Below are 16,195 nucleotides of genomic sequence, written 5' to 3'. Positions count from 1 at the left end.
TGCATTTTGCTTCTTTTACAATTTCTAGTTTTGTTGCAAGGCAGACTCATTTCTTAAAATAAATTTTAGACTGAAAAAAGCTCACCCCTAGTCATAAGCTTACTGAGATCTCCATACCGGTAACATGACCCTCAATAGCGATTACCAATAGAAGGAATTTTGATTCAAGCAGAATTACAAGTATATTTCTTGCTGTTTTACATTTATCTAGACGGTCAGAGCGTCATCATAATGTATGTGGCATCATGTCGCATTGCTAGACATCACAATAGACTGCCACACTGTAGACATCGTAGCGAAACGACTGAACTATTGCTAAAGCTACGTTAAAATTCCAAGTCACATACACATACACACACATATATTTATGTAGACATACTTCCTGCAATCATTCAAACCAAAACTATATTGTATATCAACGTTCATTACGTACACTGGGACAAAAAGCAAAGTCGTTTCCGATCTTTTTACTGGCTGAATTCTCACTTAGATTAATTAAATAGAAGGAAAGTGTATCATACTTTCATTAAAAATGCTTATTATTAAAAATGTAGATTTTTATAAGTTTATTTAATTGATTATTATTGAAACAAAATGTACATATTGATGGGTTGAACACATAAAAAAATATTGTCAGTATCACTTGTGATTCTTCCCCACGAATGCTTCACGCTTCTGTTCGCGAACGCACATATTTATCAACCGCCATTATTTTAAACGGTATAAGGAGCGAAAATTTGCTATTGTTTGCCCATCATGCAGCGCGTCCATGTAAAGCTCCTGAACAATTGTTGCTATTTTAGGTTGGGATAAAGAATAACCATCTAGAGACGGAGTGTTAACTAGTTAGTGGCCTGTAATATTGACTTAACAAAGTAGTACCATCTGATTGTGGATTTCAAAGATGGCGCACGCGCAAAACACTGGAAGAATGTGGCCATCTGGATGCCACCTTTTTAAATTCCTTGTGGTATTGGTATCACATACTTTGCTTTAAAAATACACGCTACATACAGATTTAGCTTCTGACCCACTCAAGATTCGATCGCAAAAATGATGAAAGCTATGATCTGACATATGCAGACATATCATGTAAGCTTTTATAATGAGAGAGAGAGAGAGAGAGAGAGAGATTTGGCATGGATCGTATGTGCATGGCTTTTCTGTGCAAGTATATAGAGACTCTTAAGATTTACTCGCATTTTTTTCCTCTCTAGTTTATCTTTCTCCAATTTCATGATATGAATATAAGCATGGATATTTTTCTCTTCACTTTCCTCTTTGTGATTCATATTCATGTTTATGGCAATTCAACTTTCTTTGAAGTAAATTAATTTTAGTAAAATTAAGATTACGGTTGTTTTACGAATAAATTAAAATTTATGTCAATATGTCAGTATCCAATATGTTTTTATTTCGTTGAAAGCATGCGTACTTTACAAGTGTAAAATGTACGAAAATAAGACATTCGACGGATAAAGATTTTATTATTGCACAATAATAAAAATAACACGCCACATTAATCTCATAAAATGAAATATTTCATACACGATTCCTTTAATATCCGCTGGTAGTTGATGAACCACGCTCACTACTATTCATCAAACAAGCTCCCCTAGGCATTGCTCTCCATGGCAGTCATCGAACGGAAACGTGTTTGGAATTATCATAGCTTCGGTGGTGAATTCTAAAACAGAGCCCATCAAGCCTGGAAAGGTCACCTGAAATTGACACATTGTTGTACAATGCATACAGGCAAACCAATCCATTCCAGATACCTTAGTGACGAGATACAATTTACTGAGCAGACAATGAGGAGCCGAGTTATACAATACAATGCATAGGAATACTCAGGATTCAATTTGCACAGGTTTTAATGTTTCACATTTTAAAATATTTACCGTTTGATACATCTTTATGAGGTCAGAAAATAGCTTTTATATCAAAAGATTGTCAACTAACAAATTAAAGAGAATGTTTAAAACGTTTGTTAAAGAAAGGAGAATTTTCGGACCAATTAGCAAACATAACATCTTCCATACTTTTGCTATGAATGAGTAAATTGTCGTTATGGCTTTTGGTCTTTTCTTCTTGTAAATAAGATTAATGACGATGAATATAACTTCAAAGATGCCGCTGTGGCATTAAAGAATGTTATTACAGTCACGAAACAACAAGCATCAATGCCTTCAGATTGAAAGAATACCTGAATATAGAATGCGAGCCATCCCTCCTTTGGATTTTGAAACTCAACTTCGAATACTCCATTACCCTTTGGATATAACGAAAAAGTGAAAATATCTTTAACAATTATAGCCAACCGCACAAACAATTTCAATATATTTTTGACATAATTCAGTTGGTGATTAAAACCATACAGAGAACGTATGTCTTAAATTTACCCAGACTCTACTTCATTGTCAGAGATTGAATCATTGTTAATGCTGCTGTAACTTGTATAGATCAATTACGGAAAATTTATCTAATGGTCAAAACGCTAAATATGGTGTCCTTGCATTGTTACATTTGATCTCGGTTTTGATCTGATCAGTCGATCTGTTAAGGATGAAGCTACATTTGAATATATTTTTAATCTCCTTTCTAGCGTAGCCTCACCATCCTAATTATACAGCATGATCTATATGTTAGATATAGGTATCTTTCATCGGCAACAAAAATATTAATATAGAATGCAATTTTTTGGACACTAGTGTGAGCGGTCTTTTGGATTCTAGCGTAACTTATCAAAGCGATATAGTCCCTTTTAAGATCTTGTTATCGCTGACCATATTGGAGAATGCCGGAAAGGTTTATATATATATCTCTGTGTGCGTGTGTGTGTGTGTGTGTGTGTGTGTGTGTGTGTGTGATAACTGACAAGGTTCATTTGAGAATTAGCTTTCTATTATTTTCTGTATACATGTATAAAAACACAGCTTTAACGTCTTAAATTTGAATGACTTAAACTTTTTTGTAAATATATCCATATATCTGCCGGTAAACATTTGAAAATGATCCATTCAAATGACCACACAGTGGCCGATATAATTGGATTATGTAGAATCAAAGGTTGTACATAATGTTCTTGCCAGATATTGCATTGATACACATATATAAAGGCGATGTATTTTCATATGAAAAAAGTGATTTACCAAAAATGTCACGTCTTGGGTCAGCCAGATTACTGGATGTACTTGAGGCTTGCGTGGATTTCCAGGGGTCCCTCTTATAAGTCGGAAGTCTCTCCTGCAAAATGCACTCACACTAAGATCAAATTATATTCAACGGCTCAACATCAGGGTCGAGACCTTCAAGATGTCGCACCCCACAATTAATTTGTGCTACTGTTTTAGGATGCGATGTAGTTCTTCCATGTTTGTAAAGAACAGCCAGAACTATTAATTTCCATAATGGTTTTAACTTCCGACAAAACGTTCTAATAAATTGCACTATATTTTACAAATACACTTTTTTTAAAAATGGATTATATCGCACGGTTACTTTCATGCGAATAGTTTTACATCGTACTGATTTACCTATATGAAACTGAATCGAAGATAACATATTTGATGCTCTCTGATGGAACCGCAAAGGCTATGTTTGAACAAATTGTCCTTAATTTATGTCATCTACACCGATAATAACTCCAATACCTCGAACCTTTTTGGGTCAGTGAATCAGTTGGAGAACAGATTTTGTATTTTGATTGAAAATCTCATAAACCTTTGGAAAGCGTGATGTGTCCTAAACATCAGTTTGTGTGATTGAGGGATCATCGTTTATGGCAACAAGATCCCACCTTGATATATATACTTATAAAATAACTTCAAACAACTAAAATAATAGGTAAAGGTTCAGACAATGACCAATATTTTCATAAATAATTTTCAGATCATTTCATTCAGCAGAAAAGTTTTTAGTTTGCTTAAAAGTAACATGATACACAGTTCTCCTACGGAAAAGAGTTTTCCTACCTTTTTCCGTCGAGTGTCTGTGCATGGTATGCATGAATCGTTATAGGCTGTCTATCCACTGTGAGCCTAATTTTGCCTCCGTCCGGAATCTAAAACAGGTACAATAACCACTTAATTTTATTTTATTTTTCACGACGTTTGATCACCATTACAGTAAACCAAACATGGACACAAACCCACGTGACGTTTGCAGATCATGAGTTAATAACTTATGTTTTCAAACAAATGAAAACCAAAATATAAAAGGCAGAAGTTGTAAATAGTTTTCGACTGTTACGGAACTTTCTAATTCTCAAAGTAAACTTGCATTCAGAGTTTTTAGACTAAGAAATACTTGTCAAGTGTTACGATCTTATTGCATAATATGTCAACAGATATTTTGAACTATCATGCAAACAACTGCACGGCAGATAAATGTTATACTATAAATAACAAAAATAGCAATACACACCGACAATTTAATCCAGTCCATTTTAGGAAGTGATTCATTCTGTAAAAAGAACATACAAGGATTCTAAACAACGACTGTTTTCATAAAAAGGAAAATCCAAAAATACGGTAATATTTCAAGTCATTCAGATATTTTTGTCAGCTGTCTTAGAGATATTTTTTCTTTTAAACGAAATAATTGATACGATTTGACACTTTGCCTAAAAGCCTATAATGCGGTAAATAGTATGCAAATAAAGTGCAAATTGCACAACACTCTCGAACTCATCCATCCCCGCTTGATTGTTACATCTGCAACAAACCTACTTAGTTTTATATATTAGTTATTAACTTACATATCGGATTTATTAAAAGGACAACAAACATCGCGATTTTTTTTCCCTATACTTTTGGGGGTACTCTGTTAATTTCATTACCAGCACCACAGACAGGAAAAATGCCCTCATGCCGAAAAAAAGGCTAGTCTCGTGCCCAGCACAGCTGTGTTCTGCATTAGGGATTTTTCTACAAAAAGAAATAAACTTTGGTTATTTATGCGTCCTACCACTTGTAAAATGCTGTAGATTTACTCGTATCTCTGTGTGGATACCAATTTTCTTGTAATTATCTGTTAGCACACGACACAAAGTAAAAATCTAAATGCAAGTGATTCACATGCGAAAAACAAAAATAATAGGATCCGCTTCATGTATCTCAGAGGTGTATCTAGGATTTAAATCAGCGTTGACAATCTCTTCTTATTTTGTTGGCACAAATCACTAAAAATTATAAACACATAAGATGACTGAGTTCACAATACTGTGTAACAGTTCAGTACACGTTTTCTTTCACGCTTCGCTCCTTTTAATTTACTATACCATATTTACCTGCCCAGGCGTATGAGCAATGGATCATTCGTTTTCATATTATTGAAAATTATATCATATACAACAAATATTACCACACCACAAAGACTCGTCTTATTTTTAACATAACATTTTTAGCATTTGAGAAAAAAAAAACCATAATGTATGTAAACATTTAGATCCAACACATTATATTGCTTACGAAAAAAGGCAAAAGCTGTGATGAATTTGTTGATACTATGATAAAGATGGTGACTCTACCCGATTTCTTGATGAGGTTTAGTTCGTGAATGTTTTTGCCTGAATACTTGCAGGACTTGGCGAAGGTATCAGTACCCATATATGATAAGGTATTAATTTTCAAAAGTTGCTGCAATGCCAGCTCCAACGAAATCCGCTACCAATGAATGAATTCGATTGGGCTTTTATACGGACTAACAAGATGGCTGGATTTTTATAATCTTGCCGTTTATCTATATCGGCAGAAATAAACAAGATGAATAAAACGAAGTTTAAAAAAAATACATCAATGAACTTAATGACTTATGATTTTTTTTCTTGATAGAATCTTCCAATTCGTTACACTGTTAGAGCTGTTGCAAGAAAACTAATTTCTCCCGCACGGTTTTACAAACATAGCTCGGCGATATCTTTCTTGTGCAAGTGAACTTGAAAGATATTTTCAAAATGTTTACTTATTGATAATAATAAGATCAATATTTTGAATAACTGTCTGCGAAAATAGTTTTCAGGATTACTGACATATAAAATAATCCTGTCAAAATGGAGAATTAAATTATATATGAGGCCAGAGAGAAACTTTGGTTTTGTATAATCTCATTTAAAAAGGTATACAGTGCTTTGAGTACATTACGCATACCTCAAATATTTGGCACCATTTAGCTGATCAAAGAAGTAGTCAGAGTCATCCGGGATGAAAAATTCGTCTCCACCAGTGGTGATTATATATTTGGGCTTATTAATGAATCTATCATTGTAGGCTGGAATACAAAGGTAAATATTTATTGTTAAAATATATGTATTTATTGGGTTAAACATATATTGATAATGCTAAAGATTTAATCTGGGTTGTGATTGATAAAATTCTTATGTTCGCATTCTCATATTTCATCACGTGCTTAATTCACATGATCACCTTATATAAACTTATACACATTTAGTTTATTTGCACCTACCGTCGTGTCCTTTGACATTACAATAATACTGGTTAGCGTAGATTACCAGTCACGTGTAGTAACTATGTATCATTTGCGTTAGTAGGTCTTAACTGCATTCCTTCACTGAAACCCTAATCGAACACAACTCTCTGCTTTTCCTGCAATATCATAAGAGTTATTTTTATCAATAGGTCATATAGTAATTTCTTCATCAACATAAACTCCAGGTGGACAAATATTAACGGTCATATGTTTCAGCTATGCAGACTATGTATCTAACATGTACGAGATCTGTTCCAAAAAACTTACATATGGGGTCGATAATATCGGCCATCTTCTGTGTGTTGGGATTATCCAGTTCTCTGGTAGTATTAAGATCGTAGTAATCATCAAAGGCAAATGTCCATCCTCCCAGAGACCGATAGTGGTGATGAAGATTCTATATAAATGAAACAGAGGTATCAATGTGTCGAAACTAAGATAAACATCAATATATAAAACGATGGAAGACTGATGATACAAAATTAAGAAAATGACTTACTAAGACTTGACAAGACATAAAATTGAAACATTAAGTGGTTGTCAAAGTGCGTAGATAAGGCGAAAGAATATCATCGTTCAGGTTCGAGACGTAGAATTCGTTACCGCATGGGAGTCGAATCCGGGTTGGAGAGTTACAGAGTTACAGCACATACATCGCCTTGCCAACATCCGCCAACCACCAGCCCACATATACTCTCAATTATCTCCAAATTAGGATGACGAAAAGCCGTGAATATATGCCTTCATGAACAGCAGACACCCGTTTTGCGATCCAGTAACTATCTCTTCTTCTAAGTATTCAGTCACGATTTCCATAAATCAATAATTATAAACGTTGTTAGAAACAGAGTCATTTCAAACACCTGAAGTGAAATTGCCATGTGCCTAGTAATAAGATATTGAATTTAATATTTTACAGGATTCGTCAAACCATGAAGCCGGAAAGTTAATTACACACACTGTGAGTGACAGCAGTGTGGACTCATCTAAAATATGGATAAAAGGAAGATTAGTTCTGATGATGACAACCAGTTATAAACAAAATAGCTCAACTCAAGAAATAAGAAAAAATCTATACTTTAACAATTGCTTACAAATATTGTCAAAACACACAGACAGTGCGCAAGAATAAGCGAGCAATTCCTTTTATATGTTATGCATTAGTAACTTTCAGTTTTCTGCGTCACATGCAATTATTACCAACCATAATGAGTGTTACAAAGGCTTGGTAACAATTTTTAATTATTATATTTCTTTATAATTCATTTCTCTATAAAAAGTTTCCTTTAGTCAAGGTTTTACATTTTCTCAGTGCGAATTCCTACTATTTGACAACAACACGTTCGCTGTACGTTTTTCTTCCTTCCGTCACAAGACACTTAACAATGTAAATATATCCTCTACTTTCATTTTCAGCACAAGTTGTAACTTGTCGAAGGATTTACAAATTTCCTGTTAATCGAACAAAAGCGCGATGAAAAACCAATGAAGATACGGCCAATTTCAAAACAATCAACAACATTAGATTCCGTCGCAAATCCATAAACCAAATGAAATATCTTCACTGTAAATGAAATCCGCATGTGTGGTCCACCTACTAAAGTGTGCAGTGCCGTAATTTATATAGAAAAAAATGAGAAAGGAATGCGCGCGCGCGCGCGTGAGAGAGAGAGAGAGAGAGAGAGAGAGAGAGAGAGAAGGGGGGGGGGCAGAGAGAGAAGGGGGGGGGGGCAGAGGGAAAGAGAGAGAGAGAGTATACAATATGGAGATATCCGTAAACTAGACAACCGATAACGGTAACGTCTTAAATCGGTCAGTGGACGAATAAACGTTTCTACACACATTTTACGTTTATATAAATTTTACAAAAATTATTTTATGTGAGAAGCATGTCCTCTTTCCTAAAACGGAAAAGCTCAAGACAATTTCAAGGATTATTTTTATCACATGATGAGAAGCGAAAATATATACTTAAGAATAAAGCACGAGTGCTTCCAAGTGACTGATACCCAACTGTCCGAATTAAATTTGTTGGCATTCAAGATATGTCAGTTTCTTCCCATTGTTTCATCTTTTAATTGCTGATTATTTACATTATCTCAGATATTTGTTAAAGCATCCAACACTGAAAATTTGTTGAAAATTATTTTGTATGTTTGAGTTAACATGTTCACAAATGACAGGCAGTACTAAAACCTTTGTTGTGAACCTTGACATTGATCCTTGACCGTGACCTTGATATGTTGCCGCATTGTTAGACTTCAGATTGACACCATTTTCCGTCTTAGATTCCCTGACATGTTATAAGCAGGCTTAAGTGGAAACTTTAGGTTAGGTTGATATGCCTATCGTTGCTGAAGGAATAACGACACCAAAAGTTCAAAGCTGGTCGCCAAAGCGGCCAAGTCGTGCTCCCGATCCACATTATTTTCACTTCGGACCATTTGCATGCTAAATGAAGTCTTTTAGTCAAAACCCCATGTCCACATGAACATCCGTTTTGGAGGAGCAGCTACAGCAAGATTATCACGATGGTCGTAAGAGCGGCCGTCTCGGATGTTGATGGCATCCGTTTCATATAGAAATAGGTTATCTTCAAGAGGAAGCTGTGTAAAGCTACATGAGTTTCCTTCTACATGTAATATTATGCGAAAAGTAGCGATAACAACCGATCTAATGGACGGAAGCCGAACATCGTCTACGACACAAGTTTTCTCTGGTCTTCAGTTAGTATATAAATAAAATACAGAAGAAAGTGTCCACACTTTTGACTCAACTATCATCTGGCGTATCGGACTCCATATTAGCAGCTTATCTTAAAGTCATGATGTTATTTGACATATGTATTATGCGAGATGGAGTTATGAAACGACAATCAAAAACCTAACGCAAATATGTTTCTGTTTACTTCAGATGAACTGTGCACCTCATCGTTTGACTCTCTTACCTTCACCATGTGCAGCAGATCCATGACGATTGGAGCTATAGCTATCACACGTTTGTCCACAGCACCCGTGGTCCACGTTGTCCAACCACGCTGCAATGAACGGAATTAGACAGCAATTTTATTTTAGATGTTCTTTAACAGCGATACCCCTAATCATTTAGTCTAGGCTGGTTATGTTTTGCCTCACTAACATTTGTATTTGTATACGGGAAATCCCATTAATAATGCAAAATTAGCTGGTCTTCTTAACATTGCTTTTTTATTTTCGCAGTATAATTATGAAATTCGCTCCATTGGCTTTAATCCATAGTTTTATAACTACCATTATCACATTGTAAGCGAAAATCGACTTCAGATCAAACGCATAAAAAAAATATCTCAATTTCTGCATCAACCTAAATTATAAATAACTCATATTAGCATTGTTACCTTACAGGGATGTGCATATATATGCGTTTTGAGTAGTTATGTTCGTTGAAATGATTGTTTCACATATTTATTGTAAGGACACGTGAATTGTCGACAAAGAAACCAGCATTATAGAATGAAACCACATTTGTTATAACAAACGACAGAACATAATGAAACTTGATAATAGAGTTTGACATTTGTTTTAAATTTTCAAATGGAAAAAAAATGCAACGCTCAAAGGAAAGGCAATTGTTATATCTTTTTTATCACACGATCGCCTGCATGTTATATTTTCTGCAAAGTGAAAACGTTTCCGGGTAGATGGTAGACTAGTCTCTAACGTTTTTGTGGCTTTGCGGCAGCTAAAGACAGATCGGAGGGTAAACAGAGGCAGATTTGGCATATAGAAGCAATCCTTTCCAGTTTTCGAGCAAATACTTGAACCTCACCTTGAAGTTTAGCAAATATACAGTTGAAGGCAATGCATAGCCATGTATGTTGGGGGAAAACAACTATTTTTAAATGGCAATTTAAGTCCTGTATTTGTAAACAGCCCAACGCAAACGTTGTCTGAATCATGTGCCCGAGAGAAGCCGTTAACGCACATGAAAGCGTAAATGATCATTATTCTAACATAATCACATACTGAGTACATAACTATCAAAGGAGCTGTTAAATCGTATTTTTAAAACGATGAAAGAACGGCAATGCATTGAGGAATCATATGCATCTCTTATGCACCAGCATGGTAAAATACAGATCATGCAAGATTATCTAATCATACCAAGAAATAACAAGGTCCGTTCATTTTTTACTTGCAGTATCTACTTGTTGTTTTCGTTCCTACCTTTGATGCACCAGCGACCATGAATTTGTTTACTTTCTTTCCGACTTTTGTCATGGCAACGGTAGTGATGGTGTCTAGGGCGCGCACGGCAGCCTGTGATAAATAATAATAATAATAATAATAATAATAACAATAATGCAGATATTGTAATAGGATTTATTTTCAATGAGATTTTAACTGACCATAACCTATCAAAATGCTGATATTTATTATTATTTTAGATGCAAGCTCAAGCAAAAGGGATAAAACAACGAAACTCATGCTCAGCAGATGCCTAAAAGAAGCCCGTCACACTAGCATCCAGCCGCCCCCTCCCCCAGTCGCCTATTGCGACATGCAGAGTAAAACCTCGCACCTATAATACATTCTTGAGCCTGCATGAGGTATAATAAAATTTCTCAAATCGAATCTGTGATCGCAGCAAGGAGATGCTACAAAATAATCAAGAATCAAACTTTGGCGATTGTAGTATAGCGAAATGTTACTCTTGTTGCCTATTCGACAATGGGGTCAATCTAAAACTGTCTTTAATCTCCTTTAGGATGAGTGGATAAGATGAAACTTATAAATGATTTAAAATTATACTTCACAAGAACTCCGTTACTAAAAAGAGTTAAAATATTATATTTTGTACTAAATGACATTGTAAAAGATGCTTTGCTTAGGATCCGATTGTCTTACTTTTGTCATTGGCATTCTAAGAAGGAATTCCGGGTCAGATGAGTTTTTCAGTACAAATGTGTTCCATGTCCACGCTATTATGGCATCTTCAACCCTTTCTTTCTTCGCTGGGTCCGCCTGCAAATTGATATGGCACAATTTGTCCATACATGCATAGTCTATCTCCCTCTTATATATAGAAACTCACTTAATATGAAGTACGAATCTGACTGATGCTAAACCTCTTAGTCATCCTTGCAAGTTGTACCTGTATTATGAGCTGCCTTGTTAGTAAACCATATTAAGGTTTATGTATCCATTCTAGACATTGCACTTTGTAGTTTAGTCATATGGCTTCAAATGAGGGCTGCAGAAACTATACACCGTAATTAGCTCTGAATTATATTATTGTCATTACAAATTGGTAATGATATTTCATCACTGTCACCAGAAAATATAATTTAATTTGTTTTAGTTTCCAAACCTCATCAACATTTTAATGATGTTCAAGACATGTGCATTTAAAAACTGACCTTGGTCCAAATGTAGTTATAAAGATAACGTTACTCACCGTAAAAAAAAGAGATCACAATGGTTTGAATATATGACCACTTTGGTGTGAAGACATCTGTGTATGTTTTCGCCTGTACATTTATATGAAATGTTTCAAACTATCTTTGAAATATTTTAGAAATTAAACCAAAAATTAAAAACTTAATTCGTTGTTCTAGCTTCAGTGTGTTAAACAATTTCACCTGTTTGCAATTTCCATAGTGCAATATTGGTACTTGTATCAGTTAGAATTAGTAATAAATGTAGAGTTTATGCCATGTCCTTGTGAAGTCATATGGCACAAATAACTCTAATACACAGAGCTACGATTAAAGTGGATACATGAACACAATGTTAAAGAGAAATTAACGTCCGTTGAAAACAAAGTAATGGTTGGTTCACCATTTGTAGCCGTCAAGTGATTTTGTGCCCTTTGAGCGAAGCGACAAATGACGAAATCATTGGCGCCTCGAAATCGTCAATCATTCGAATTAGTGCTAACGCATCCTAAAGAGCTTCAAGCAGACATAACACGTACATTGAGACTTCCACCAATACTTTGTTTCTAGTAGCTCAACAAAGTAAATGTGAAATATTGTACTAAAAAATATCCATCGCAGCATTTTCGTATGGTCAGATGTCTTGTAATAAAATACAAAGTAGTTGCATTTTACAACTCGATTAGGTTTAAATCCATGCAAATGCACACAACAATTCAGTTACCAATCGAAAGTGTTAAGTATATACCAAAGCATGGTAACTACCGAGAATTTAAGACAACTTTCCAAGAGAATGATTTCGATGTAAATTTATTTGTCACTGCAACGCAAAATTGAATTTGCAAACGGAACATTGTAAATAAGTATTAGAAAACACGATTGAGTAAGCCGTCGTTGCAACTAAATATGTAATAGCACTGTTCAAAATCACGCAGTCTCAAATTATTTGAATGTGTTGTCATTTGAACTGTGTTTGTTGGATAGTTCATGCACCTATTCATTTTTTTCTTCAATACAACTATCACCAATATATCAATTCATTACTGTATTCATACTTGGTTTCTTTTGCAATAAAATAGTCACTTCTTTTAGACAGAACCATACATTTGCACCTTCACTTGGTGTAGAACTATGAAATGATTTACTTCTGAGGTTTATCCTTTGCCTTACATCTAAAGTATACACTCCATTTGGTTGTTTTCTATCTGTTTTCTGAGCATTTCTTGATTGTTTATCAGCCCAGATAGCCGATCAGTTAATAATGTAGGATCATTACTGCAAATTTGCAAAGTTTTCCCTAACTGGCCTCGTTTATTATACAATCAAATGAATATGTGATGCGGATAATATAAATAAAATAATCAAACACCGTTGAAGCTTGCTTCTTAACAACAGCTCGGTCGTGTTCATAACGTGTAGAAGTGTTACACACACACACACACACACACACACACATATATATATATATATATATATATATATATATATATATATATATATATATATATATATATATATATATATAATCAGCAGGACAACATATTAGGAACTGATAAACAAACACTGTTATCTAAGTTCTCAGTTAAGGCTTACGAGCTAACGATAGTGCAGTGTTAACAACCTCTAGATACTTACTGGTTGCTGTTGTTACTTACATTGAAAACAAGAGGCTGGTTTGGGACCATCTTAATGTCAGCACCAATTGCCCCCGTACTAGCAGCAAATGTTGTTGTCAATGCAACAAAATTGTCAGTCACTCTAGGAGGACTATTACAACATAAAAACAAAATCTTGAATTAAAAATTACCTTTGCTAGAGTACTGTAATTAATTTTCCAATTAATGTATGCAAATGGATTCGTAATGATAAAATATTTTTTGGGGAAAAGAAAGCAGCTTTAAATAACAAGAGCAGTTTGGTCAGAGAGACAAAATACGGAGAGTAATTGGCGATATAATTAATGTTACAATGCTTCATTTAATTTTTATGCACACCTTGAGACAGATTATTCTTCCTGAAAAATCTATGCATGCATTAAAAATTCATTTGCTTACACATATTTGAAACGTGACATATTACACATGATTTTGAAAGCAGTATGTAACTTATCCAAACTGTTTCGTTTCCAGGTGTGTCTAATATTATTTTATAGAGGGAAAAGTCGTGCTTAAAATCTTATCATTCTAGCAGTTATTTACATGAATTTCATCAGACATATGAAGTATATAAAGAATGTACCTTAGACTTGTGAATATATTGCACAAGTGCTAATGCTGCGTTCTCCTTACCTATCACCATTGGAACCACCATCTATGAAGAGGAATGCCGAATCAAATACCACTTTGTCAGGAATGGTAATTGTTAGGTAGTGCCACCATACTGGATGGTTTAAAATACTCTCTGCAAAATATTGACACAATAATTTGCTATTTACGGTAATTTTTCATTGTTAGTATGGAATTAACACGGATATATAATGATAACTATATGAGACTAATGATAGTTTAGGTACCAATCAAGAAAGTAACGCTTCTCTTCCTAAACGGAAGTAAGATATTTGGCACAGAAATGTCACAACATCATAAAAAACAAATTTCAGGACAGGGAAAACATTGTTCAGTCAACATATAAGACTGGATATTCAGTGTTTATGTCGACAAGTTGTAAAATCTTGAATTTATCATTCATGAGTTCGCTTGGTACTGCTGACAAATATGTGTCTTTCTTTACGCTATGCATACGTCGGGAAGATTTATTAGAATATTTTTTAAACAAATTGATTGTCTTTAATTTGTTTTTAAGCACTGTGCTTTGGGTGAAATAAACGGACTTAAATACCTTAATAAAATCAGTAGATATCTAGAGCCACATTCTTTTTTTACATTTCTCAAATTCAATGTGAACTTCGTGCAGAGTTACAGTGGATTGGTCTTCTCACGTTCATGATCTAATATTACAGTATGCAGTTTATAAATAAGACTTGCATATATCTCCTACCTTCCTTCACTTAGAAATTAGTCCGAAATATGCAGAAATTATTTTACTGCAAGATATTAAGCCAACAGTTTGTTAGCTTCATTTTATGGTTGACATCTATCACAGAAAATCGATAAAAAGAAGATACTTGAATTTATTTAAGACAGACAAACAAACGTAGAAATATAGAAATGTAGTTTCTTCCGGGCACTTACCATCTTTCCATTTTTGCGAAGTCATGTTGTATGTGTACATAGTATAATCCGGACCCCTAAATGATGCAATTTCCTGGTAACTGTAGTGGTCATCGGGGGCGTAGACATAGTCATCCAGAGGAGTACCGTGACTGTTGGAAATAATGGTCAGCGTCAAAAGAGCAGCTCCCAGAAACCGAATTATACTGGTCATCGTTTGCTTATTCTTAATAATAATACGCAATTTTATATATAAGTATGTATATAAACTTCTTTCGATGTTCGTTGTCTCTATATCCTTGAGTACAATTGCAACTGATGTTATCCGATCAAGTTGACTGTGACCCGATATCTAAAGATCCTGCCAGTATCTCGTGATTATTATTGACTCATCTATTGTACTGATATTTATATGTTATGGATCAGTGGGTCATTACATACATGTAGTTATTTTGTATGCCATGTTAAACTGATTATGTCCTAGCTGTCTGATAGGTAACTAAATATTTCCTTATCGGCCTTACCAACCTTGCTCACATATGGTTATCTATGAATATAAAAAGGTAGTCACTTGTTCAAATATTTTTTTAATTTGTTACCACAGATTAAGTGAGCAATCTTAAGATTGGGGATCCTTGGAATAATCGCTTCACAGATATGTAAATATAGTCTATTACTGATATGTCTTAAGACATAAATACCTAGAAAAACATAGAGAGAGAGACATACAGACATACAGACAAAGAGAGAGACAGACAGACAGACAGACAGATAGACTGGGGACTTTGGTATTAATTAGACTTTGTGTTCCCACATTCATCTTAAAAGTACTTTAATCCGAGGATTTGAATCCCTAACATATATTATAAAATTAAATGAAGTGAAGGGATTATATTTCAAACACTTTTCTTAATGTTGGAAGAAAATTTGAAGCATACATTTTGATTAATCTGTTCACTTAATAAATAAATTATTTTTATGTAACTATCAGGTGATTAATAACAAACTAGCATTCGTAGCACCTAGAAAACCATTCATTAAATATAACTCAACTTGCAAATTAATACTGGTTCCGAGCCAACTGAATAATTCATTCCAAAATATTTTCACTATATTACAC

General features: G+C 34.4%; 1 protein-coding gene across 1 annotated transcript; it reads right to left on the bottom strand.

The window, feature by feature from the left end:
* Positions 1-1,471: 1,471 nt before the first annotated feature.
* Positions 1,472-15,589, bottom strand: LOC149802784 (autocrine proliferation repressor protein A-like). The gene is made up of 14 exons (XM_089952215.1): positions 15,097-15,589; positions 14,194-14,305; positions 13,561-13,672; positions 11,376-11,492; positions 10,695-10,787; positions 9,437-9,526; positions 6,757-6,886; positions 6,150-6,270; positions 4,841-4,928; positions 4,426-4,464; positions 3,975-4,063; positions 3,153-3,246; positions 2,207-2,272; positions 1,472-1,721 (listed from the first exon to the last, which is right to left on the bottom strand). The coding sequence occupies exons 1-14, from the start codon at positions 15,287-15,289 to the stop codon at positions 1,602-1,604; spliced, it is 1,464 nt and encodes a 487-aa protein (XP_089808341.1). The 5' UTR covers positions 15,290-15,589; the 3' UTR covers positions 1,472-1,601.
* Between the last annotated feature and the right edge of the window lie 606 nt (positions 15,590-16,195).

This window comes from Sinohyriopsis cumingii, chromosome 3, assembly GCF_028554795.1.
Source record: "Sinohyriopsis cumingii isolate HCF-2022 chromosome 3, ASM2855479v2, whole genome shotgun sequence".
Taxonomy (NCBI): Eukaryota; Metazoa; Mollusca; class Bivalvia; order Unionida; family Unionidae; genus Sinohyriopsis; species Sinohyriopsis cumingii.
Note: the sequence above shows the minus strand (reverse complement) of the source record. Positions and strands in the feature narration are given on the sequence as shown.

Coding starts and splice junctions, on each gene's coding strand:
- LOC149802784 (XM_089952215.1), bottom strand. CDS start 15,289: ATGACCAGTATAATTCGGTTTCTGGGAGCTGCTCTTTTGACGCTGACC. Junction 14,306..15,096: donor TTCGCAAAAATGGAAAGATG/GTAAGTGCCCGG, acceptor AATATTTTGCAG/AGAGTATTTTAAACCATCCA. Junction 4,465..4,840: donor TTTTCCTGTCTGTGGTGCTG/GTAATGAAATTA, acceptor TTCTTTTTACAG/AATGAATCACTTCCTAAAAT.